The sequence below is a fragment of the Phoxinus phoxinus genome, assembly GCF_949152265.1.
Source record: "Phoxinus phoxinus genome assembly, chromosome: 8".
Classification (NCBI taxonomy): domain Eukaryota; kingdom Metazoa; phylum Chordata; class Actinopteri; order Cypriniformes; family Leuciscidae; genus Phoxinus; species Phoxinus phoxinus.
The window spans coordinates 23,369,022-23,385,915 of NC_136883.1; the positions used below are offsets into that span (position 1 = coordinate 23,369,022).

General features: G+C 36.5%; 2 protein-coding genes and 1 long non-coding RNA gene across 6 annotated transcripts; all 3 read left to right on the forward strand.

The window, feature by feature from the left end:
* Nucleotides 1–684: 684 nt before the first annotated feature.
* Nucleotides 685–3,247, forward strand: LOC307002976. The gene is made up of 2 exons (XR_013798588.1): nucleotides 685–981; nucleotides 1,688–3,247. It is a non-coding gene; the product is annotated as an uncharacterized lncRNA (long non-coding RNA).
* A 2,301-nt stretch (nucleotides 3,248–5,548) lies between these two features.
* On the forward strand, nucleotides 5,549–13,659 carry LOC307002858 (protein tyrosine phosphatase domain-containing protein 1). 4 transcript variants are annotated; one of them, XM_079620784.1, is made up of 12 exons: nucleotides 5,549–5,702; nucleotides 5,949–6,251; nucleotides 8,460–8,540; nucleotides 8,655–8,773; nucleotides 9,458–9,595; nucleotides 9,678–10,243; nucleotides 10,867–11,109; nucleotides 11,240–11,356; nucleotides 11,912–12,013; nucleotides 12,174–12,254; nucleotides 12,472–12,582; nucleotides 12,694–13,659. In XM_079620784.1, the coding sequence occupies exons 2-12, from the start codon at nucleotides 6,073–6,075 to the stop codon at nucleotides 12,811–12,813; spliced, it is 1,857 nt and encodes a 618-aa protein (XP_079476910.1). In that variant the 5' UTR covers nucleotides 5,549–5,702; nucleotides 5,949–6,072; the 3' UTR covers nucleotides 12,814–13,659. The 4 variants fall into 4 exon arrangements, with proteins under 4 accessions (XP_079476910.1, XP_079476911.1, XP_079476912.1 ...); XM_079620785.1 differs by having other exon boundaries at nucleotides 5,565–5,702; nucleotides 5,959–6,251; XM_079620786.1 differs by lacking the exons at nucleotides 5,549–5,702; nucleotides 5,949–6,251 and adding an exon at nucleotides 7,883–7,979.
* Nucleotides 13,660–13,979: 320 nt separating this feature from the next.
* On the forward strand, nucleotides 13,980–16,893 carry cimap1b (ciliary microtubule associated protein 1B). The gene is made up of 7 exons (XM_079620789.1): nucleotides 13,980–14,111; nucleotides 14,447–14,560; nucleotides 14,983–15,186; nucleotides 15,292–15,393; nucleotides 15,477–15,598; nucleotides 15,670–15,810; nucleotides 16,156–16,893. The coding sequence occupies exons 2-7, from the start codon at nucleotides 14,452–14,454 to the stop codon at nucleotides 16,246–16,248; spliced, it is 771 nt and encodes a 256-aa protein (XP_079476915.1). The 5' UTR covers nucleotides 13,980–14,111; nucleotides 14,447–14,451; the 3' UTR covers nucleotides 16,249–16,893.
* Nucleotide 16,894: the final 1 nt, after the last annotated feature.

Below are 16,894 nucleotides of genomic sequence, written 5' to 3' on the forward strand. Positions count from 1 at the left end.
AAATTATTTCAATATCCTATCGTTTAACTTTGGGGTTGGGGTTTTGGGGTCAGAAACATCTAAGATTTGAATATTTGTGGGACAGCAGTTCGCACCAATTCTAGAATTACCCATAAACACTTATTATAGCTGTGATTCAGGACAAGACAAAAACACTGTTTGGAAGATGGATTCATGATGTACTTGATCATTATATAAGTGATGTAAATTTAGGATAAAAAGTTACATGATGTAGGCTACCTTTAAATTAAATATTATTCCTTTGTTTGTGCCTGGCAAAATAATCCGGAGGCCCAAGGTATATAGTACCTTGACTGAGAGACACAAAATCATTTAATCATATTCAAGAAACAGCAGAACAGAAAATCCATCTCTTCCGTCAGCACTTAACTGCATCCTGCTGAATAAATAAATAAAATAAAATAAATAAATAAATAAAAATAACTTTTTCTTAATCTCTCCCTGCTAAACGATTTCCTCTATTTCCTCAAACTTGATTGTCAATTTACGATAAATTAGTTATATTCCTCATTTGTAAGTTGCTCAATAAAATTGTTTGCTAAATGAATAAATGTAAAATGTAAATGTTGTTTTGTGTTGTTCACTGACTCACCTCTGTAGGGAATGTGTTTGTCTAAAAGGGTGTGTTATAGGTTTTAGGTGGGGTGACAGAATAGAATCTTCATTGCTCTCAGTTTCTTCCTATCATGTCAAGACTGTCTTTGCTTATCTTACATAGTAATAGCCTACAGCCTTGTTCTGAATTGTTGTGTGATAAATCACATGATTCAGAAACTCCCTCACAAGCAAGGTTTCGTTTCTGTGAAAACATCGAATGTGTCGGCACCGGATTGGCTGCTGACATGTGCGTTCTCTGATGAGGTGTGATCCGTTTTCTGGTGGAAGAGTATAAATAACGGAGGAATATTTGTGCATGAACTGCACTACGCTGCTCTGAAGCTTAAACAAATCAACAGAATGGTAAGCTTTATGGTTTGTTGTTCATATTTTTTGCTAACCTGTGAATTCATAGTTACAGTAAGTATGCAAGTTTTCAATGATATGGTCGGTCCATATATGTGACAACAATCGAATAGCACATGATTTTTGCAGTGCAATGCTGTTTATGTTAGAGGTGTAGCCTTTGCATTTTCTAAACTATATTCTAAAGTAGCCTAACTTTTCCACTTCAGCAAACATTTTGAATCACACAACGTGTGGTTTTAGGTTTGACTTTAGGTTGTCTTTTAAACATTGTCTTTACAAACTTTACTGCAGATAAAATACTTTTAAGGACATAATGCATTCATTAGGTCTTTTTGGAATAATTGACAGTTTTGACACTATAGTTTCTGCTGTAAAAGCCTATTATAACATACATTTTAACAACATATGTGCCAGAGGTTTAGAATTACTCTGGAATCTTCCTTAAATGTATTTCTATCTATCTATCATGTGCTATATGAAACTGACTGTACTTGCTCTCTCTATATAGGCCTATATCAAGTACTGTATGTATTGAGTGGGGGCTGCCAGATTTGGCATTGACTTGTCAAGTTGAAAATACTTCATATTCGTACATATAACGTAATATAAGTAGGCCTAAAGTTACATAATGTACCGTTAAGTGAACAATTTGTTTTACATTGTATTTCTCTAAGCAACAGTGTTTGTCCTGCGTCAACAGATCTTTTCTGAGGAGAGTGATGGTGACGATGATGAAGATGATGATGAAGATGATGGAGGCTCTGGGGTAAATTGTTTGCTGCCAAGGGTGGACAACTGCTTCAGGCCTTGATGCAGCCAGTGTTGAGAGAGACCCAATAGTACGCTGGATCCATGAACTGTGTGTACTTGCTGATACAAGCAAGCAGCAGCCAAAGAAACACACAGCTTCTTTTGTGACAAATGAAATGTCACAACCCGAGAACCTCCCGCGCCATGTGTGTCCATGGCAAACCTGACACGTAGACTATGATCCTCCATGGGAGCGATGGACCTCGCAACTTACCCGCTGTGCAGTGGCAGCACCATTGCTTTTCTTCAGACTGGCTCTGCTTTTATGTCTGTTTGTGCAACCCTGAAGAAACCATGGAGAGAAGAAATGTACATGGAGAGGTGGTGACCTGATGGTTAAAGAGCTGCTGTTCCAGAGGTTGGAAGATGTGAGCCAGTTATTTCTGTCATCACAATCGTCCTCAATCACCATTGTGCCATTGAGCAACGCACATGACTCCAAGTTATTTCAGCAGGACTGACTGTTTCTGCAACAGGTCTACAGTAGTCAATCATCCATTAAAATACAAACAGAGATGGGCTGGATGGGCATTTTGAAAATGTACCGATGGATGTACTTTGTTGCTCACATTTGGGAGGTCAATGCCCCTTTGAAGCCCAGGTGTATTTGTTGTAAGGATATATTCAGACTATGGCTGCTTGATTCAAAGCTCTCCAGTATAACTAACAGAAGGTTTCTGGAGCAGCGGATCAGGGTTAGTGGTAAAAGCCCACTGTTTTATTATAATTTTTTCTTTTATCTCACTTGATGCCACGTCAACGGCACTCGGCTATAGAGAGCATGCTAATATAGCGAGATGACATGTTCACCAGGATGGGGTTCACAGGCACAATGGTTCTGCAAGTTGTGCTGACTTCGTTGAATCCACTGGTTCAGATACCTTACTTACACTACACAATATGACACACTGCTAAATCTCACGCACAGGTGTTATTGCAGTGCTGTTGAAGAAAAGTTACACAACATATGTAACGTACCTGTAATGAGATATGATCTCATACAGAACATGGTCCTATTCAAAGGACCTAGACAGGTCTAGCCCTGAAATGAAGCCTAATAGATGTGACACAACATCAAAGGCCCTCATATCCTATTGAGCACTAATTAGGTTCTTGGTTGTGTGGCAAAGGGATCACTAGAAAGTGGTGCATTTAGTTTTTACAATGATGTTCTTGAGAATGTCATGATGGCAGATGGATCTCTGTGCATTTGTCTGCCTGAATGCATAACCTTCTAATGAGCTACACGGTAACTTCCCCCAAATAAAGTATGTTGTGGAAAAAAAAAAAGGTCTTGTTTTTTTTTTTTGGTCTCATTTGCTTGGCTACATTGAGCTTACATTTACGAAAAATAAGTTTATTATTAGTATACTTCTTTTAAACTAAAAATAAGAAAGTATACTTTCAGTCTGCTTTTTATGTACTTTTCAGAAATAAACTTAAAATTACACTGAAGTATACTTGACTTATTGACAGAAAAGTCTATTTGGACTATACATGTACTCCATCTTTTGATCGAGATATACTTAATATGTTCCTAATTGAGTATCGGCATTTGAGTAGCCAACTACCAGGCTAGCCAACTGGTAGTGGACAACTTCAAATCTACTTCACTCTTTCCCCACTGAATTTTCCGCCTATCCATGTTTTCATTGTTATACGGTAGGGGGCGCTATTACGCATCTTCTAGTACAGAATCTCTGGATCAAAACACAGGCGATTGAGGCGAAGAAAATGCAGAAACAGGAGATGCATTCATATCAAACATTGATATTCATCATATCATTCAAACATTCATATATATCTATGGCAAACATTAAACAGCATGTAATAAGTTCAAAACTGCCTAACGTTACCGGATTAAATGTCGACACAGGAAGGGTTGATCATCGACATCTGAACCGCGTGCAGTCTCGGACAAAAAGGTAATTTTGTCAACCTTTTGTTTAAAATGTTGCTTTTTAAATGAAATTGGCCCACTTAAGTGATGATAAAAGAAAGAGCATGAAGCTAGTATATCAATAAAATGGTTTTAAAATGGAAAGAGTTAAAAGTAGCCTACAGCTAAAGCCCCGTTCACACCGCCAGCGATTTTGTCGCTGTGTGTCGCTAGTCTCTGGGAAGTCGCTTGTGGGCGTTGGTAGTGCTGTCGCTATAATGTAATTGGTTGACTGGACATCTGGCCATATCTATACTAAATACCATCACAAGTGATAACTAACTTTATATTATTTTAATTTGACTAGAAATTATAGGCTCAAAAGAAACAGTATGCTGTTGGGAGAGTGTTTTTATATTCCCATAGCAGTGTTCAGTGGATTAAATCATTTACTAGATTAACGATCGATCAAGCAACAAATTAAACTCACTCATACGGTCATAAATGACTAAAACGTCATTCGTATTTGACAAATAATACAGTTTCTTGTCTCTAATAGTCAACACAATGCAGGGGAAACTGTAAAGTGAACTGCAGCAGTGCTAAACTTGCATCAAAAACGTACAACACTCGAACTATAAATGAATTAAACTCACTGAGACTGTCGACAGTTTCTTTTCCATGCATCATTTTTATTATATCCATGAATGTGGTTACAGTCAAATGCTCAAATCATATAAAACAGTGAAATCGCCCTCGGACTCTGTCTTGCCTGCACTCGAGACGGTGACGTAACGTGAGCTCCACTGAAAGTCTTCTTTCCTATTGGTTGTCGCTCGCGAAAATCGCTTCTCATTTGCATAAAGTTGAAATTTCTGAACTTTTGTCGCTTGTCTCCTGTCGCTTGACACGCCCACATTCTGTCGCCAACGGTCACTGTCGCTCGTGTCGCCGGAAGTCGCCAGCGCTCCATTGAAATGAATGGGATCTTGTCGCTTTGTCGCTGCGTGTCGCTGGCGGTGTGAACGGGGCTTATGATATTTCAAGTATAAAACAATAATACCTAAAAAAATAGGAGCTTTGGTATACTTGAAGTCCAAAAATAATATATTAATACAATAGTAAACTATAAGTATGATGTTATGTTGACTAAAGAAAAACCACTAAACTTGTAGTTTACTGAGAGTAGGCTATACTTCAAAGTGTACTTTCATAAACATTTTTTTTTAACCAAAAGTATTAAAATAGTAAACTATAATTTTAAGTTCACTTGTAGTACAGTTGCAGTACAATGAGAAACATAGTTGTGCAGTTAAAGTTTACTACTGTTACACATATAGTAGCCTACACTTAAACATACTTTTATATACTAAAAAGTCGGACAATTAGTCCCAAGCAGTATTGAAATAGTACACTTACAAGTTTACTACTAGTAAATCGATATTAGTATACTTATTACATAAAGTATACTTAAAAATGTACTTGAACTTTAGAAAGTATACTTTATAAAATGAACTTGAAGTATACTTATTTTTTAGTAAGGGTATCCAATTCAAGTAATTCAAGTTAATTTTATATACTTTAAGTACAAGTATATTTATGAGAAGTATATAAAAAATAATCAAAGTATACTTTCTTATTTTTAGTATATAAGAGGTCTATTAATAGCACACTTAAATAAACTTATTTTTTGTACGGGTAACTTAATTCAGACCAAAGAAAACTTTGCAATTGTTTTCTAAAGATCCTTTGCACATGATACAAATATTTCTAGTGGTTTGGTAGGTGTAATGTATATGACTGCTGGACCCTTATATAATTAGACTTAATACGAATCGTGAATGTCTATCCACTAATGTGTTTATGACACTTAATAAGGATTAGAAGCCAATCGCTGGGTCAGCTTTGAGGCATGAACATGTACTTGTATGCAGTATAGCCATGTTACATTCTCTCTACATGTTTGTCATGCCATCTCCATGTACGCCTCTCACATTTAACTCTTTCTTTGGATGGAGCCACATGGGTAAGTCAGGTTTTATTTTTTTTGGACTGTCAAAATGATCAATACAAAAAAGCTCAGAGCTGGAGATAATTCATCGGGCTTAAAATGTGGGTCAGCTAACATGGCGGCGGTGCAGTGATTATAGTGTATTAGCTTGACTACTCTTCTCTTATTTTAAATAATTTCTCGTCTTGTTAGTATGTAGTAGGAGGAAACTGACAGTTCTGTCATTGTGTGCATGTTTTCTGTCTGTATTCCCGTCTACAGTATTCCTCAGCTGATTTTCCAAAGCACAGCATATCCACATAATGGCCTGCTACATTTTAAGCCATTAGTGCATATAGAAGCAGTCATTTGCTGTTAGTTTCCCTCCTTTCCTCTCCTGTCCTCCATGATTTCACAAGTTCCAGTGCCCAGACCATCATATTCTCAGGCCAGGGAGAGTCTGGTGAAGGCTGTTCCTCCTAAGATCATCTGTCTTCTGGCCTGTGGGGGGAGAGACTGCCGCTATGAGGGTCCGGCGTGCTGGAGCACGGGCCAGCAGGCCGTTGAAGGAGTCTTTAGCAGCTGGTGAGGCCAACAGTGTTCTATTGACTGAGCGATTTAGTGTTAGAAGTGACGCACCAAACATATAGGAATGTTTATATCTCTGAGAGCATGAATGCAGTTGCAATCAAAATGTTTCAACCGCCAGGAGAATGTAACAATTTACAAATGTAAGCTTTTCTAAAGATAGTGTTAATTTTTTTTTTGCATCTATAACAGTTTAGTGGCAAAATAAAAGTGTAATGTCAATATATACAGTAATGTAATGCTTTTGAGTTATAGGATTTTTTTTTGTAATATAGCTATGTCATAATTATTCAACGCTGCTGTTCTTACAGTAAGTCACTTATTTGTATTGTACACAATTGTGTTAAAACACAATTAAGCTTTTGGAAACTCTATAACAAAATAGAATTAGCTTGTGCTGTTACACATGCATATATTTAGCCCATGCTGTGGTAAAGTCGAGTGGCAAATATGGCCAAGTCTAAAGAGCTCTCACAAAAGCTATAGAGAACAAATTGTTTTATTACATTAGAAAGTCTATGGCTACAAGAAAATTACCAAAACACTAAAAGTTCATAGAGACACAGCTGTTTAAAATTTGTTGTACCAAAAAAAACGTTGAGGGTGTTTAAGAAAAAACACAATATCATTAAGGGGAATAAAATGATTGATAAGAGCAACTGAGAAAAACCCTCAATTTAAAGAATTGCACGATGAACCCGATGAAAGGAGGAAAAAAACATTTTAGTGCAGAGTATAAGAAGAACACTAGACACGCATGTTGGGACATCTTGCCGAATGCCACGCTTGACCAAGAAGAACATGAAAGGCGACTTGAATATGCTTACATTCATTTGGATAGACCTGGAGTTCTGGAAAAATGTTTTATGGAGTGATGTGACCAAACTGGAACTTTTTGAATGCCTTCGGTGCAGAAATTTAAGCTTTATGATTAATGTAATTTCCTACAGGACAGCCATCTCAAAGTATACATCCAAATCTACTGAAGCTTGGTTCAGGGATCAGTCATAGAATGTTCTTGAGTGGCTTGTGCATTCTGCAGATTTGATTAGGAACTATTCTCATTCCTGCGTAATAATCAAGGAACTCTGCTGCCGTACCAGCAGGCGCAATGATATTACAAACTTAGTGCCGGTCACGTTGGAAGTTACGGTTCTTCTTCTTCTTCTTTTCCTTTTTATGGCGGTTGGCAAACAACTTTTAAGTGTGCATTACCGCCACCTTCTGATATGGAGTGTGGATCACAATAGCCTTTACTCACTACTCTTTAAATATACAAATAAATACATAAATAAAACCAATAAATACCTACATAAATATCTAATAACATTATTAATATTAAAACATTATCACTCACATCATTATTATATACAACTTTCAAAAACACCTAAACTCATATCCTTCTAATAAGCCCTGTATTATTCAAAAACACAAATATCGCTCTATACCCTACACTCCCTGAATTCATTTGTAATATTTCCTTCATTTCAAATCTAATTTTTTCTTTACTTAACCAGTCTTTCAGCCTCATCCTTTCCTCCTTATACCTATGACAGAAGTTACGGTTACCGAGCTGGGGACTATTTTCAGGCGCTGCGTAATATCAATGCGCCTGCTGGAACGGCAGCACAGTTCCTTGATTATTACGCAGGAATGAGAATAGTTCCTAGTCATATTGGCCTAGAAAATCGCAACTTTAATTTTCTGTCGGTCTTAGTACACAATGTAACTACAGAAGAGTCAAGTTTTAAATAGGAAAAATATTTAAACTTTTTGGTAATTTTTTTGAGAGAGATGCTAACGGTCTAATCAGATTCAATGATCTATGCTAAGCTATGCTAAAAGTGCTACCGCCAGACCGGGAGATCGGCTGAATGGATTCGAAAACGATAAAACTCAACTGTTTAACTCTAGGGGGGTTGGAAAATGAGCCTATTTCCAAAAAGTGGAGTGTTCCTTTAACTTTCTATAATAGTTTACTGAAAGGGAATTTTGATCGCAACTGTAACTTATATATGTGAATGAATTTGTATGTATGTATGTATGCATGCATAAATATATGATGTCACTTTAAAATATCTAAAAGATCAGGATGGTCACACTACATCCTAATTTAAATTTTCCTGCTTTCTTTGCTTTATAGAATATCCTTACATAGCCACACACATATTCACTGCATGTGTTTATTGATCACTTTGTATTTAGGGTGACGGATGACATTATTGCAATGGCACGACCTTCTACATACCTCATCAAGAGATACAGCATCATAGAACAGTTCAAACAGTGAGTGTTATTTAATACAGTCCTAATCAGGATGTTTAATATTTACTTGCACTCTGCAGGGGGATGTTTCTGGTTAATAATTGGCAGTGTGTGTGTTTGTGTGTGTGCTTACAGGTTGAACATTAAATCCATCATTAATATGCAGCTGCCAGGGGAACATGCTCACTGCGGCCCTCCTCTGGAGCCTGACAGTGGGTTCACATATTCACCTCAGGTCTTTATGGACAGCCAAAGTGAGCCAAAAACATGCAAAAACCTGAAAGAAAAAAGAAAGAAAAAAACATTTTAAAATAGGATATAAAATGAATATGTTTTGCATTGTGCCACTTATAATTCTTATTACCATAATATAATATATATATATACACATCTCCCCTTCTTTAAATTATAAAAATGATTAAATAATATTTAAAAAAATTAATTTTGCTACGTTCAAGAAACATTTCTTGTTATTAACTATGTTGAAAACAGTTGTGCTGATTAATGTTTTTGTGGAATCTGATTATTTGTTCAAGATTCTTTGATTAATAGAAAGTTTAAAATGACAGGATTTATTTTAAATATATATTTTTCTACATTATAAGTGTCTTTACTGCCACTTTCGTGCAATTTAATGCATCCTTGCTGAATAAAAGTATTAATTTCTATTTAAAAAAAACTTACTGCATCTAACCCAAACTTTTAAAATGGTACTTTATATATTATAACATAGAATATGTTATCATGGAAATAATGTCACAATGCAAACATATACAGTATGTATTGATCCCAATAATATATGAATGGTTCATGCCATTCAAAATCTTTTTTGTTTCTTTTTATATTGTGTTTGAAATATGACCTGTATGTTCCTTTTGAGATTCACTCAATAAATTAGCTGATGAATTACTGAATTATATTCCCTTTTTGTCTGACAGTTTTTTTCTATAATTTTGGGATGTCTGATTTTGGAGTGTCTTCTCTGGAGGGGATGTTGGATGCCGTGAAGGTTTTGGCTTTCTCTGTGCAGGAAGGGAAGGTGGCTGTTCACTGCCATGCTGGATTAGGCAGGACAGGCAAGTTACAATTTCTATATCATTACTTTCAATGTAAATGTAGTGACGTTCTATTCTCTTTAATATCCATCCTGCTTTACAGGTGTTCTTATCGCATGTTATCTGGTCTACACCTGTCGAATCAGCGCTAGTGAAGCTGTCCACTACGTCCGGATCAAAAGGCCTCGTTCGATCCAGACTCGAGCACAGATCAATCTGGTGTTTGATTTCGCCCGGCTGGTGAGCTCTCAGCTGGCCCAATTCCCGTGTCTGAACGTGCGCCACGGTTCCTCCTTCAGTCTTCGGCAGTACCTCCTGCGTCAGGCCCTTCTGCTGCACGGGGAAGAGGCCCGAACACTCAAACACACACCCAAGATCCTGCACGTCCTCTGCAGCATCCTGATCACTATAAGCCAGGGAGCTTCCAGTCCCCCAGAGGTCCAGAGAGAACTGGAGAAGAGGGTGAACATTTTGGCTCTAAAGAAGGAAGTGAAGAAAACACTTTTGAAGAGGAACCATCCTGCTTTGAAGGAAAGGCGAGGCTCGAGCAGAATGTTCTCCTGCGAGTCCTGGGACGAGCCATTCGGGTTCTTGGAGAGGAAGAGAGACGTCCTACTAAACAAGCGAAGCTACAGCGAATCAGATCTCAGCAAGATTACCATCATTGAGGTGAGAGCCAATAATTGTTTTTAGCAAGATTTGCTGTATTTTGGAATTTCAGAAAATAAAAATACGTTTTTCATAAAGTGGAATTAATCCGATGAATCAATTCAGGATTGAATGCACCCACATTATCACCAATGTTGGAAATTTGTCTTTGAATTATTATTTACATTTTTGCTATTTAGAATAAGAGATTTAGAATAGCTATTTTTAATATCGTTTTTAAATATAATTTGTTGTGTGATTATTCCAGTCTTCAGTGCCACATGATCATTGTTAAATCATTCTAATATGCTGATTTTATGCTGAATTATCAATTATTGGTGTTCACTTGATAATAGTTCTTATCAATTTTGAATATTTTTTCTGTTAAATATATATTTATGGAAACAGAGATATATATATATTTTTTTTTTGTGTGTGTGTGTGTTAGGATTCTTTGATTTATAGAAAGTAAAAAAAAAAAAAAAAAAAAAACAGTTTCACAAAAATATTAAGCAGCACAGCTGTTTTTAAAATTGATGATAATGTTTATTAGCTGCCATTTCTGAAGGATCATGTGACTATATATATATTCAAATACGATATATTGAAATACGATACATAGTTTTTTATCTTGTCTCTGCAAGGATTTAATGTTCTCACATTACTCTCCTCAATCTGGGGGACACCATAAATTGAGCAATGGAGAAATCGGTCCATCAAAAGATCAGAAAACCCTAAAAGAATCCCAAAAGATTCCTCATATCCTGATGACAGACCAAAGCAATGGAACATCAGCTCCTCACTCATATCATGAGCCTGTGAACAAGAAGACAAAATGTACAACCAAGAAACCTCAAGTTTTCCTAAAGTTCAGCTCAAACCTCGAGGTCAGTGTGAAACCAATTAAAATGTCTGCAGTTTTTCCCCCTGCATATAAGATCACTGCATGAATGGTTTTGAGAACTTTTATTTTGTATTACCTTTAATTTGTGCAAATGTTGTGGATTTTTTTTAAAGTTACGACGAGAGGATCATACATTAGATCAGTCGTCATTATCGAGAGCTGTCGCTAAGGCAATGGCACAACAGCGTCCTCCAGTGGACACTGTATTGAAAAGAGCAGCGGGCTTGCAGGTATGACAAGCAAAATATGTTTCCGAATTCATAGCCTTGTTAGTTACAGGACTGACAAAACATTTTGATCGACGCAGGAACACTGCAAAGCAAGATCATGTTTCCAAGGTTCCCTTTATTGGCCATACGGCTGCATCCATTTCACGTACAGATAAATATACAGAACAATGATTAACTTTTTTTAAATCATGGTATAATCTATAAACTTTCTTGCTTTAAAATCACCCAGATAACCATACTGACTTTCATTTTTTTAATATGTATATTTTTAATATGTATATGTTTGTATAACAAAATATTTTAAAATACTTATTGTAAAAAAATATATGACACATAAGTTATGACATTATGCAATTTTCAACTTTTTTTTATAAGTTATACAAATGTATAATGTAATTTAAGTTGAAATGACATAAACATCCAAGTTGATTGTATTAAAAAATTTAAGGCAGCAACTTTTTTTGTACAGTGTGGCTGCAGTTGTAAATAATAAAATAAATTACAGTGAGTAATGTGGTAATGTAAGAGATATGAAGCTGTTTGAATTCTCTGCAGGATGAGCTCAACTTGAGTGAATGTGGCTGGGTTACATTAGTCATGGAAACAGATCCAGACGTTCTGAGCACACTGTTATGGACCTGGCTGGACAGACTAAAGGTCAGAGGTCACAGTATGGTAGTTCTGGCACAAAATTATGTCAGTGATAAAAATGACAGATAACATATTTATGTCTGTTAAAAACTATCATTTTTTTTTAGAAAGGCTTTTCTCATTGTTTCAAATGCAATAGTTTAGTTGGTGTGCTTTCTTATAACAGGAGCCTGTTCTCAATAAAGATGACATAGAGAGGCTGACCTCAACCTGGCCTGCACAAAACTCCCTTATCACACTTCACAAGGTGAGCGCCTCCCTCGATAAACAGAACACACTATAACAAACACAGTTTTTTAACTGTATTGTGTGCGACTTAATGCATGTAGTTAATATACATTTTGTAAGCATAAAAAGCATCGAAAGTATTCAGTTGTATAGTTACAAGTGTGCATCATACCACATATAAGACATTTATCCCATCGTATACATCTTTGTGTGGTTATAATTCTGTGCTGTTTCAGTCTCAGCGGCACACCATCTGCTGTTTGCTGGACTGTGTGGGTCATGTGGTGGTTCAATGTCCTCAGTTTGAACATGCTATACTACAGAGACTCATTCGAGCTTTAACAAGAGTAAGTTTGTGTGTACATGTGTTAATTTTCACAAATAAAGATAGCAAACAAATAACAGCAGTAATTGGAGACGGATTATACAAACTTTTGCATGTTTTTGTGTTATAACAGCGCCCTCTCGAGGAAATAGAGAGACACAGCATCTTGTTGCGCGTCCTCAGAGCTTCAATGAGAGAGCTGTGCCTACACAACCACCATCCAAATACTGCAACACCATCAGTGTTAAACTAAAAAAAGATATCCATAAAGAAATATTGTTTCATTAACTGTATGACTGATCAAGTTATTTGATATGTATTTCAATGTGTACAGTTGTCCCCAAAAGCATTTAAACACTTCACATCATAGCCTATAACATTTTTATGTTTCGCATTAGTTAGCAAAATATCAAGCGTGCATCTGCAGAATTATTATTTTTCTAGATTTTTTTTATACAGTAATATATTTAAATATTTGTTTGTGAACTGCTAAGCCTTAAAGTCCGTTCACACCAAGAACGATAACTATAAAGATAATATTAGCATCCTCGTCATCATTGGATGATATCGTTTTGTTTATTCTAAGCGCGTGCTTGTCTGTCACTTTCTAGGTTTCATGTTTTTATCGTTCATTAGCTGGATGACATCGTTTTGAAAGTGATTCCAACGATATCGTTTCTTTGCTGTTATCGTTAAAGCTGTGTTGTGAAGTTGAACTCTGCAATACTTTAATATTGAGAAGGATTTTTAGAACTATCTTTATAGTTATCGTCCTTGGTGTGAACGGGCCTAAAGTGTGCTCGTGTTTTCTTTATTCATTCATTAATTCATTCACTCATTAATTTATATTTGCATGCATGCACGTTAGTTGGTTTAATATTTTATCTTTTGTAATGGAATTCACACGCATTTTAAGTGTGGCTTTAAGTGTCCTAATAATTATATGGTCACTGCAGGCAAACGTTTTAGTATAGGCTGGTTGTAACTTTGAAATTGATGTGTTTTATAAGTGTTGTATAAGTAGTCTGTAAGCTGGTCTATAGACAAGACAGTATGTGTGTATTAAACTTTGAAATATCTCTAAGGAGAGCATTTGTTGAATTTGGTTTGTTGTTTAATAATTAATTATACTGCACGGGTGACAGTGGATTGGCATGTAGAGCAGCTCCTCGTGAACTTCACCATTGGAATGTCACTCAAACTGACATCAAAGAATCACCAAGGCGACGGCGTCATAGAGATGCAAAAGAAAACAATTATAAAGCATCAAAAACAGTCGCTGCAGTTGCGAGTTTGATCTGAGCTTTCGGCGTCTTTATTTTACTTTTAGATGTCAATAATATAATTATTTTGTGCAGATATTGTAATTCAGCATCGCAATTCGATCGTTCTAAGTTATCTAAGTGAAACTTTTTATCGTTTGACAATTTGACATCTAAAGGTCGCCATCAATCTATGCGATGAAATTGTAGGAACGTGGTTTTAAACGAATATTTCTTTACATAATCACTCGGAGATCGAAAAGTCACTTTTGAATATCTTGCACTTAAGGTAAGTTATTGTGTTTCCTTCGTTTGTTGTATATTTTTATAACGTTAGACATATACGGTTAACTTTACAGAACTCTGACATGTTTTGACTAAATTTTTATCAAATGAAATTAGAAATGCAAATTAAGTGCTTGTAGCTGCCTAAACGACAAAAAAAGTGTCATACTGTGTCATCAAATCTACCATTTTGTAAGAGTAACATAGAGAAGTTAAAGGCTTCTATGTCTTTGCATCATAAAATGCAAATATTAATGTGTTATTGTTTTATCTAACACGTGTAAAGTTTTTTTCTTAAGTAATTTTTGTAATTCTATCAAAACATTTTTTTTTAAACAGACATCATGTCACCTGTGGATGTATGGGTGGGTTCTTGGAGGCCCCACCGGCCAAGGGGCCCCATCGCTGCAATGTATAACAGTCCAGGGCCAACATCTCTCCCAGGGGCAACTGGTAACTTACACACACACACACACACACACATACACACAGTTTGTTTCACTATTAGTGCGTACATCTCAAAGACTTTCATTGTTTTTATATCAGGTTATGTTTTCTATCACCTTACACAACCTCTATTTGTAAAATTAACCATCATAGAAACCTGTGCAAATCACTAGATTTAAATATAAACATGATTAGGTTGATTTATAAGCCCCTTTAACTAGTGAGGACATTTTAGGTGATATTAGGCCACACACACAATTGACAATAAACACAGTAAATCAGGAGCTTATGGCGTGAAAGGTTGGAACGAATCTAAGAACACACCAATTTCTAAATGTTATTTTTTTTAAAGGGTCAGGGGTCCAAAATACCTAGCTATTGCCCTGCAGTAAATTTCAATTTTGGGGGGTTTTCTTTTCCCTTTATAGGAATGAACATGCATGACCCGCGGATGCAGAAAGCCCCAGCGTTTAGCTTTGGCACGCGCCTCCGTGACTTGCAGACCAACTTCTCCCCAGGGCCCGGATACCTCGTTCCCTCCAACATCACCAGGGTTGGTCGGGACGGAACCCCTGCGTACTCTGTCTACGGCCGGCGAAAGGATATTCAGCCCTTCCAGACCCCTGGCCCAGGTACTTCACACAACAAAAACAGACAGGCTTTGTAGCTGTGTGCAAATGTAGAACAATGTAGAACATACACAGTAAAGTTCAACTGTCTTTTGATTTCTTTTTCAGGCAGTTACTCACCTGAAAAGGCAATAAAGACCACCTATTACTTGTCCCCTGCGTACTCCCTCTCTGCGAGAACTAAATTGTTCCGCAATGACCAAACACCAGGTAGATTGCCACAGATATACACTAGAACAGGTATGTTTCCCATGCGTTACTTAGCAGACGTTTGTGCATTATCTTGTCTCCAGGTCCAGCTGCGTACATGCTCCCCCCAGTATTAGGGCCAAGAGTCGTGAATAAAACCGCCGCTCCAAATGTCTCCTTCAGCGGTCGCAGTCCTATTGGCAGCTTCCATGAAGATTTACGGAAGGTGCGGACACATTACCGTATGTACCTCTCTTAGTATGTACTTTGCAAAGATGATAACAATCCTTTTCTCAGACTCCAGGGCCAGGGACCTACCACGTGGTAGATTCATGTGTGTACAGACACAAGGCCCCTCAATACAGCATGACCGGTCGCAACCTCATGCCTGGGGACACTACCAAGAAACCAGGACCTGGAGCCCACCATCCAGAAAGGGTCTGTACTTATACATTACCGTTTCAAAGTTTGGGGTCAGTGAGATTTTTTTAATAATGTTAATATATAAAATAAATTCAAATAGAAAACTGGTTTTAAATTGTAATAATTTTTTCACAATATATCTGCTTTCAGTGTATTTTTGATCAAATAAATGCAGCCTTGGTGAGCTTAAGAGAAATCTTTTAAAAACATTTTAAAAATCTGACAGACCCCAAATTGTGAATGGTTGTGTATATATATATATTCAGTTTTTAGTTTAGAATGGCTCTCTACTAAAACTACTGTTACTTAAAATAACAAGAATTAGTATACTAAAACTATTTTCTTTGTCTTTCTCAACAGGTTACTTTCACTGGAACCAAAGCTCCCAGCTTCTCCTTTGGAATTCGTCATTCTGAGTACATCGCTCCCATAATTGTGGATGGTGATGATTAAACAGATCCTTTCTGTCATAATAAACTCAGTCCAACAAGCTACAGTCTGTCATAGCAGGTCTTAATATCACTAATATATAACTTGAAATTATGTTTCAGTAAAAAAGAAAAAAGTCTCCAAGATGCTATAATTGTGCTGCGTTGTTCCAAAACCAAGTGAACGAAGTCTACCCAGACTAGAATTTAAACACATCACAGAGACGTTCATACGTATATACAGTATACCGTTCAAAAGTTTGGGTCGTGACATTTTTTTAAGGTTTCTTATACTCACCAAGGATGAATTTGATTGATCAAAAATACAGTAAAACAATAACATTATAACAATTTAAAATAAAGTTTTCTGCTTTGATTTTAAAATGTCATTTATTCCTGTGATGCAAAGCTGCATTTTCAGCACCATTACTCCAGTCTTCATTGTCACATGATCCTTCTGAAATCATTCTAATATGCTGATTTGCTGCTCAGGAAACATTTGTAATTATTAATATGTTGGCCTGTTCAGATTGGATGCTGTCTGTGTAGGTAGCAGACAGCATGCCAGCTCACTAGGTTTTGGAACAGAGCTAAAATGGCACAGAGGTGGCAAGCAGCACTGATGATTACTGTGTATATCAAGAAAGAAAGTAAATCTTTAAATCAAGATA

Excerpts from the sequence above, each read along its gene's own strand:
- LOC307002858 (XM_079620784.1), top strand. The coding sequence starts at position 6,073 with ATGATTTCACAAGTTCCAGTGCCCAGACCATCATATTCTCAGGCCAGG. Across the intron at positions 10,244-10,866 it reads GCAAGATTACCATCATTGAG|GATTTAATGTTCTCACATTA; the intron begins GTGAGAGCCAAT and ends TGTCTCTGCAAG. Across the intron at positions 11,110-11,239 it reads AGTTCAGCTCAAACCTCGAG|TTACGACGAGAGGATCATAC; the intron begins GTCAGTGTGAAA and ends TTTTTTTTAAAG.
- cimap1b (XM_079620789.1), top strand. The coding sequence starts at position 14,452 with ATGTCACCTGTGGATGTATGGGTGGGTTCTTGGAGGCCCCACCGGCCA. Across the intron at positions 14,561-14,982 it reads ATCTCTCCCAGGGGCAACTG|GAATGAACATGCATGACCCG; the intron begins GTAACTTACACA and ends TTCCCTTTATAG. Across the intron at positions 15,394-15,476 it reads CCGCAATGACCAAACACCAG|GTCCAGCTGCGTACATGCTC; the intron begins GTAGATTGCCAC and ends TCTTGTCTCCAG.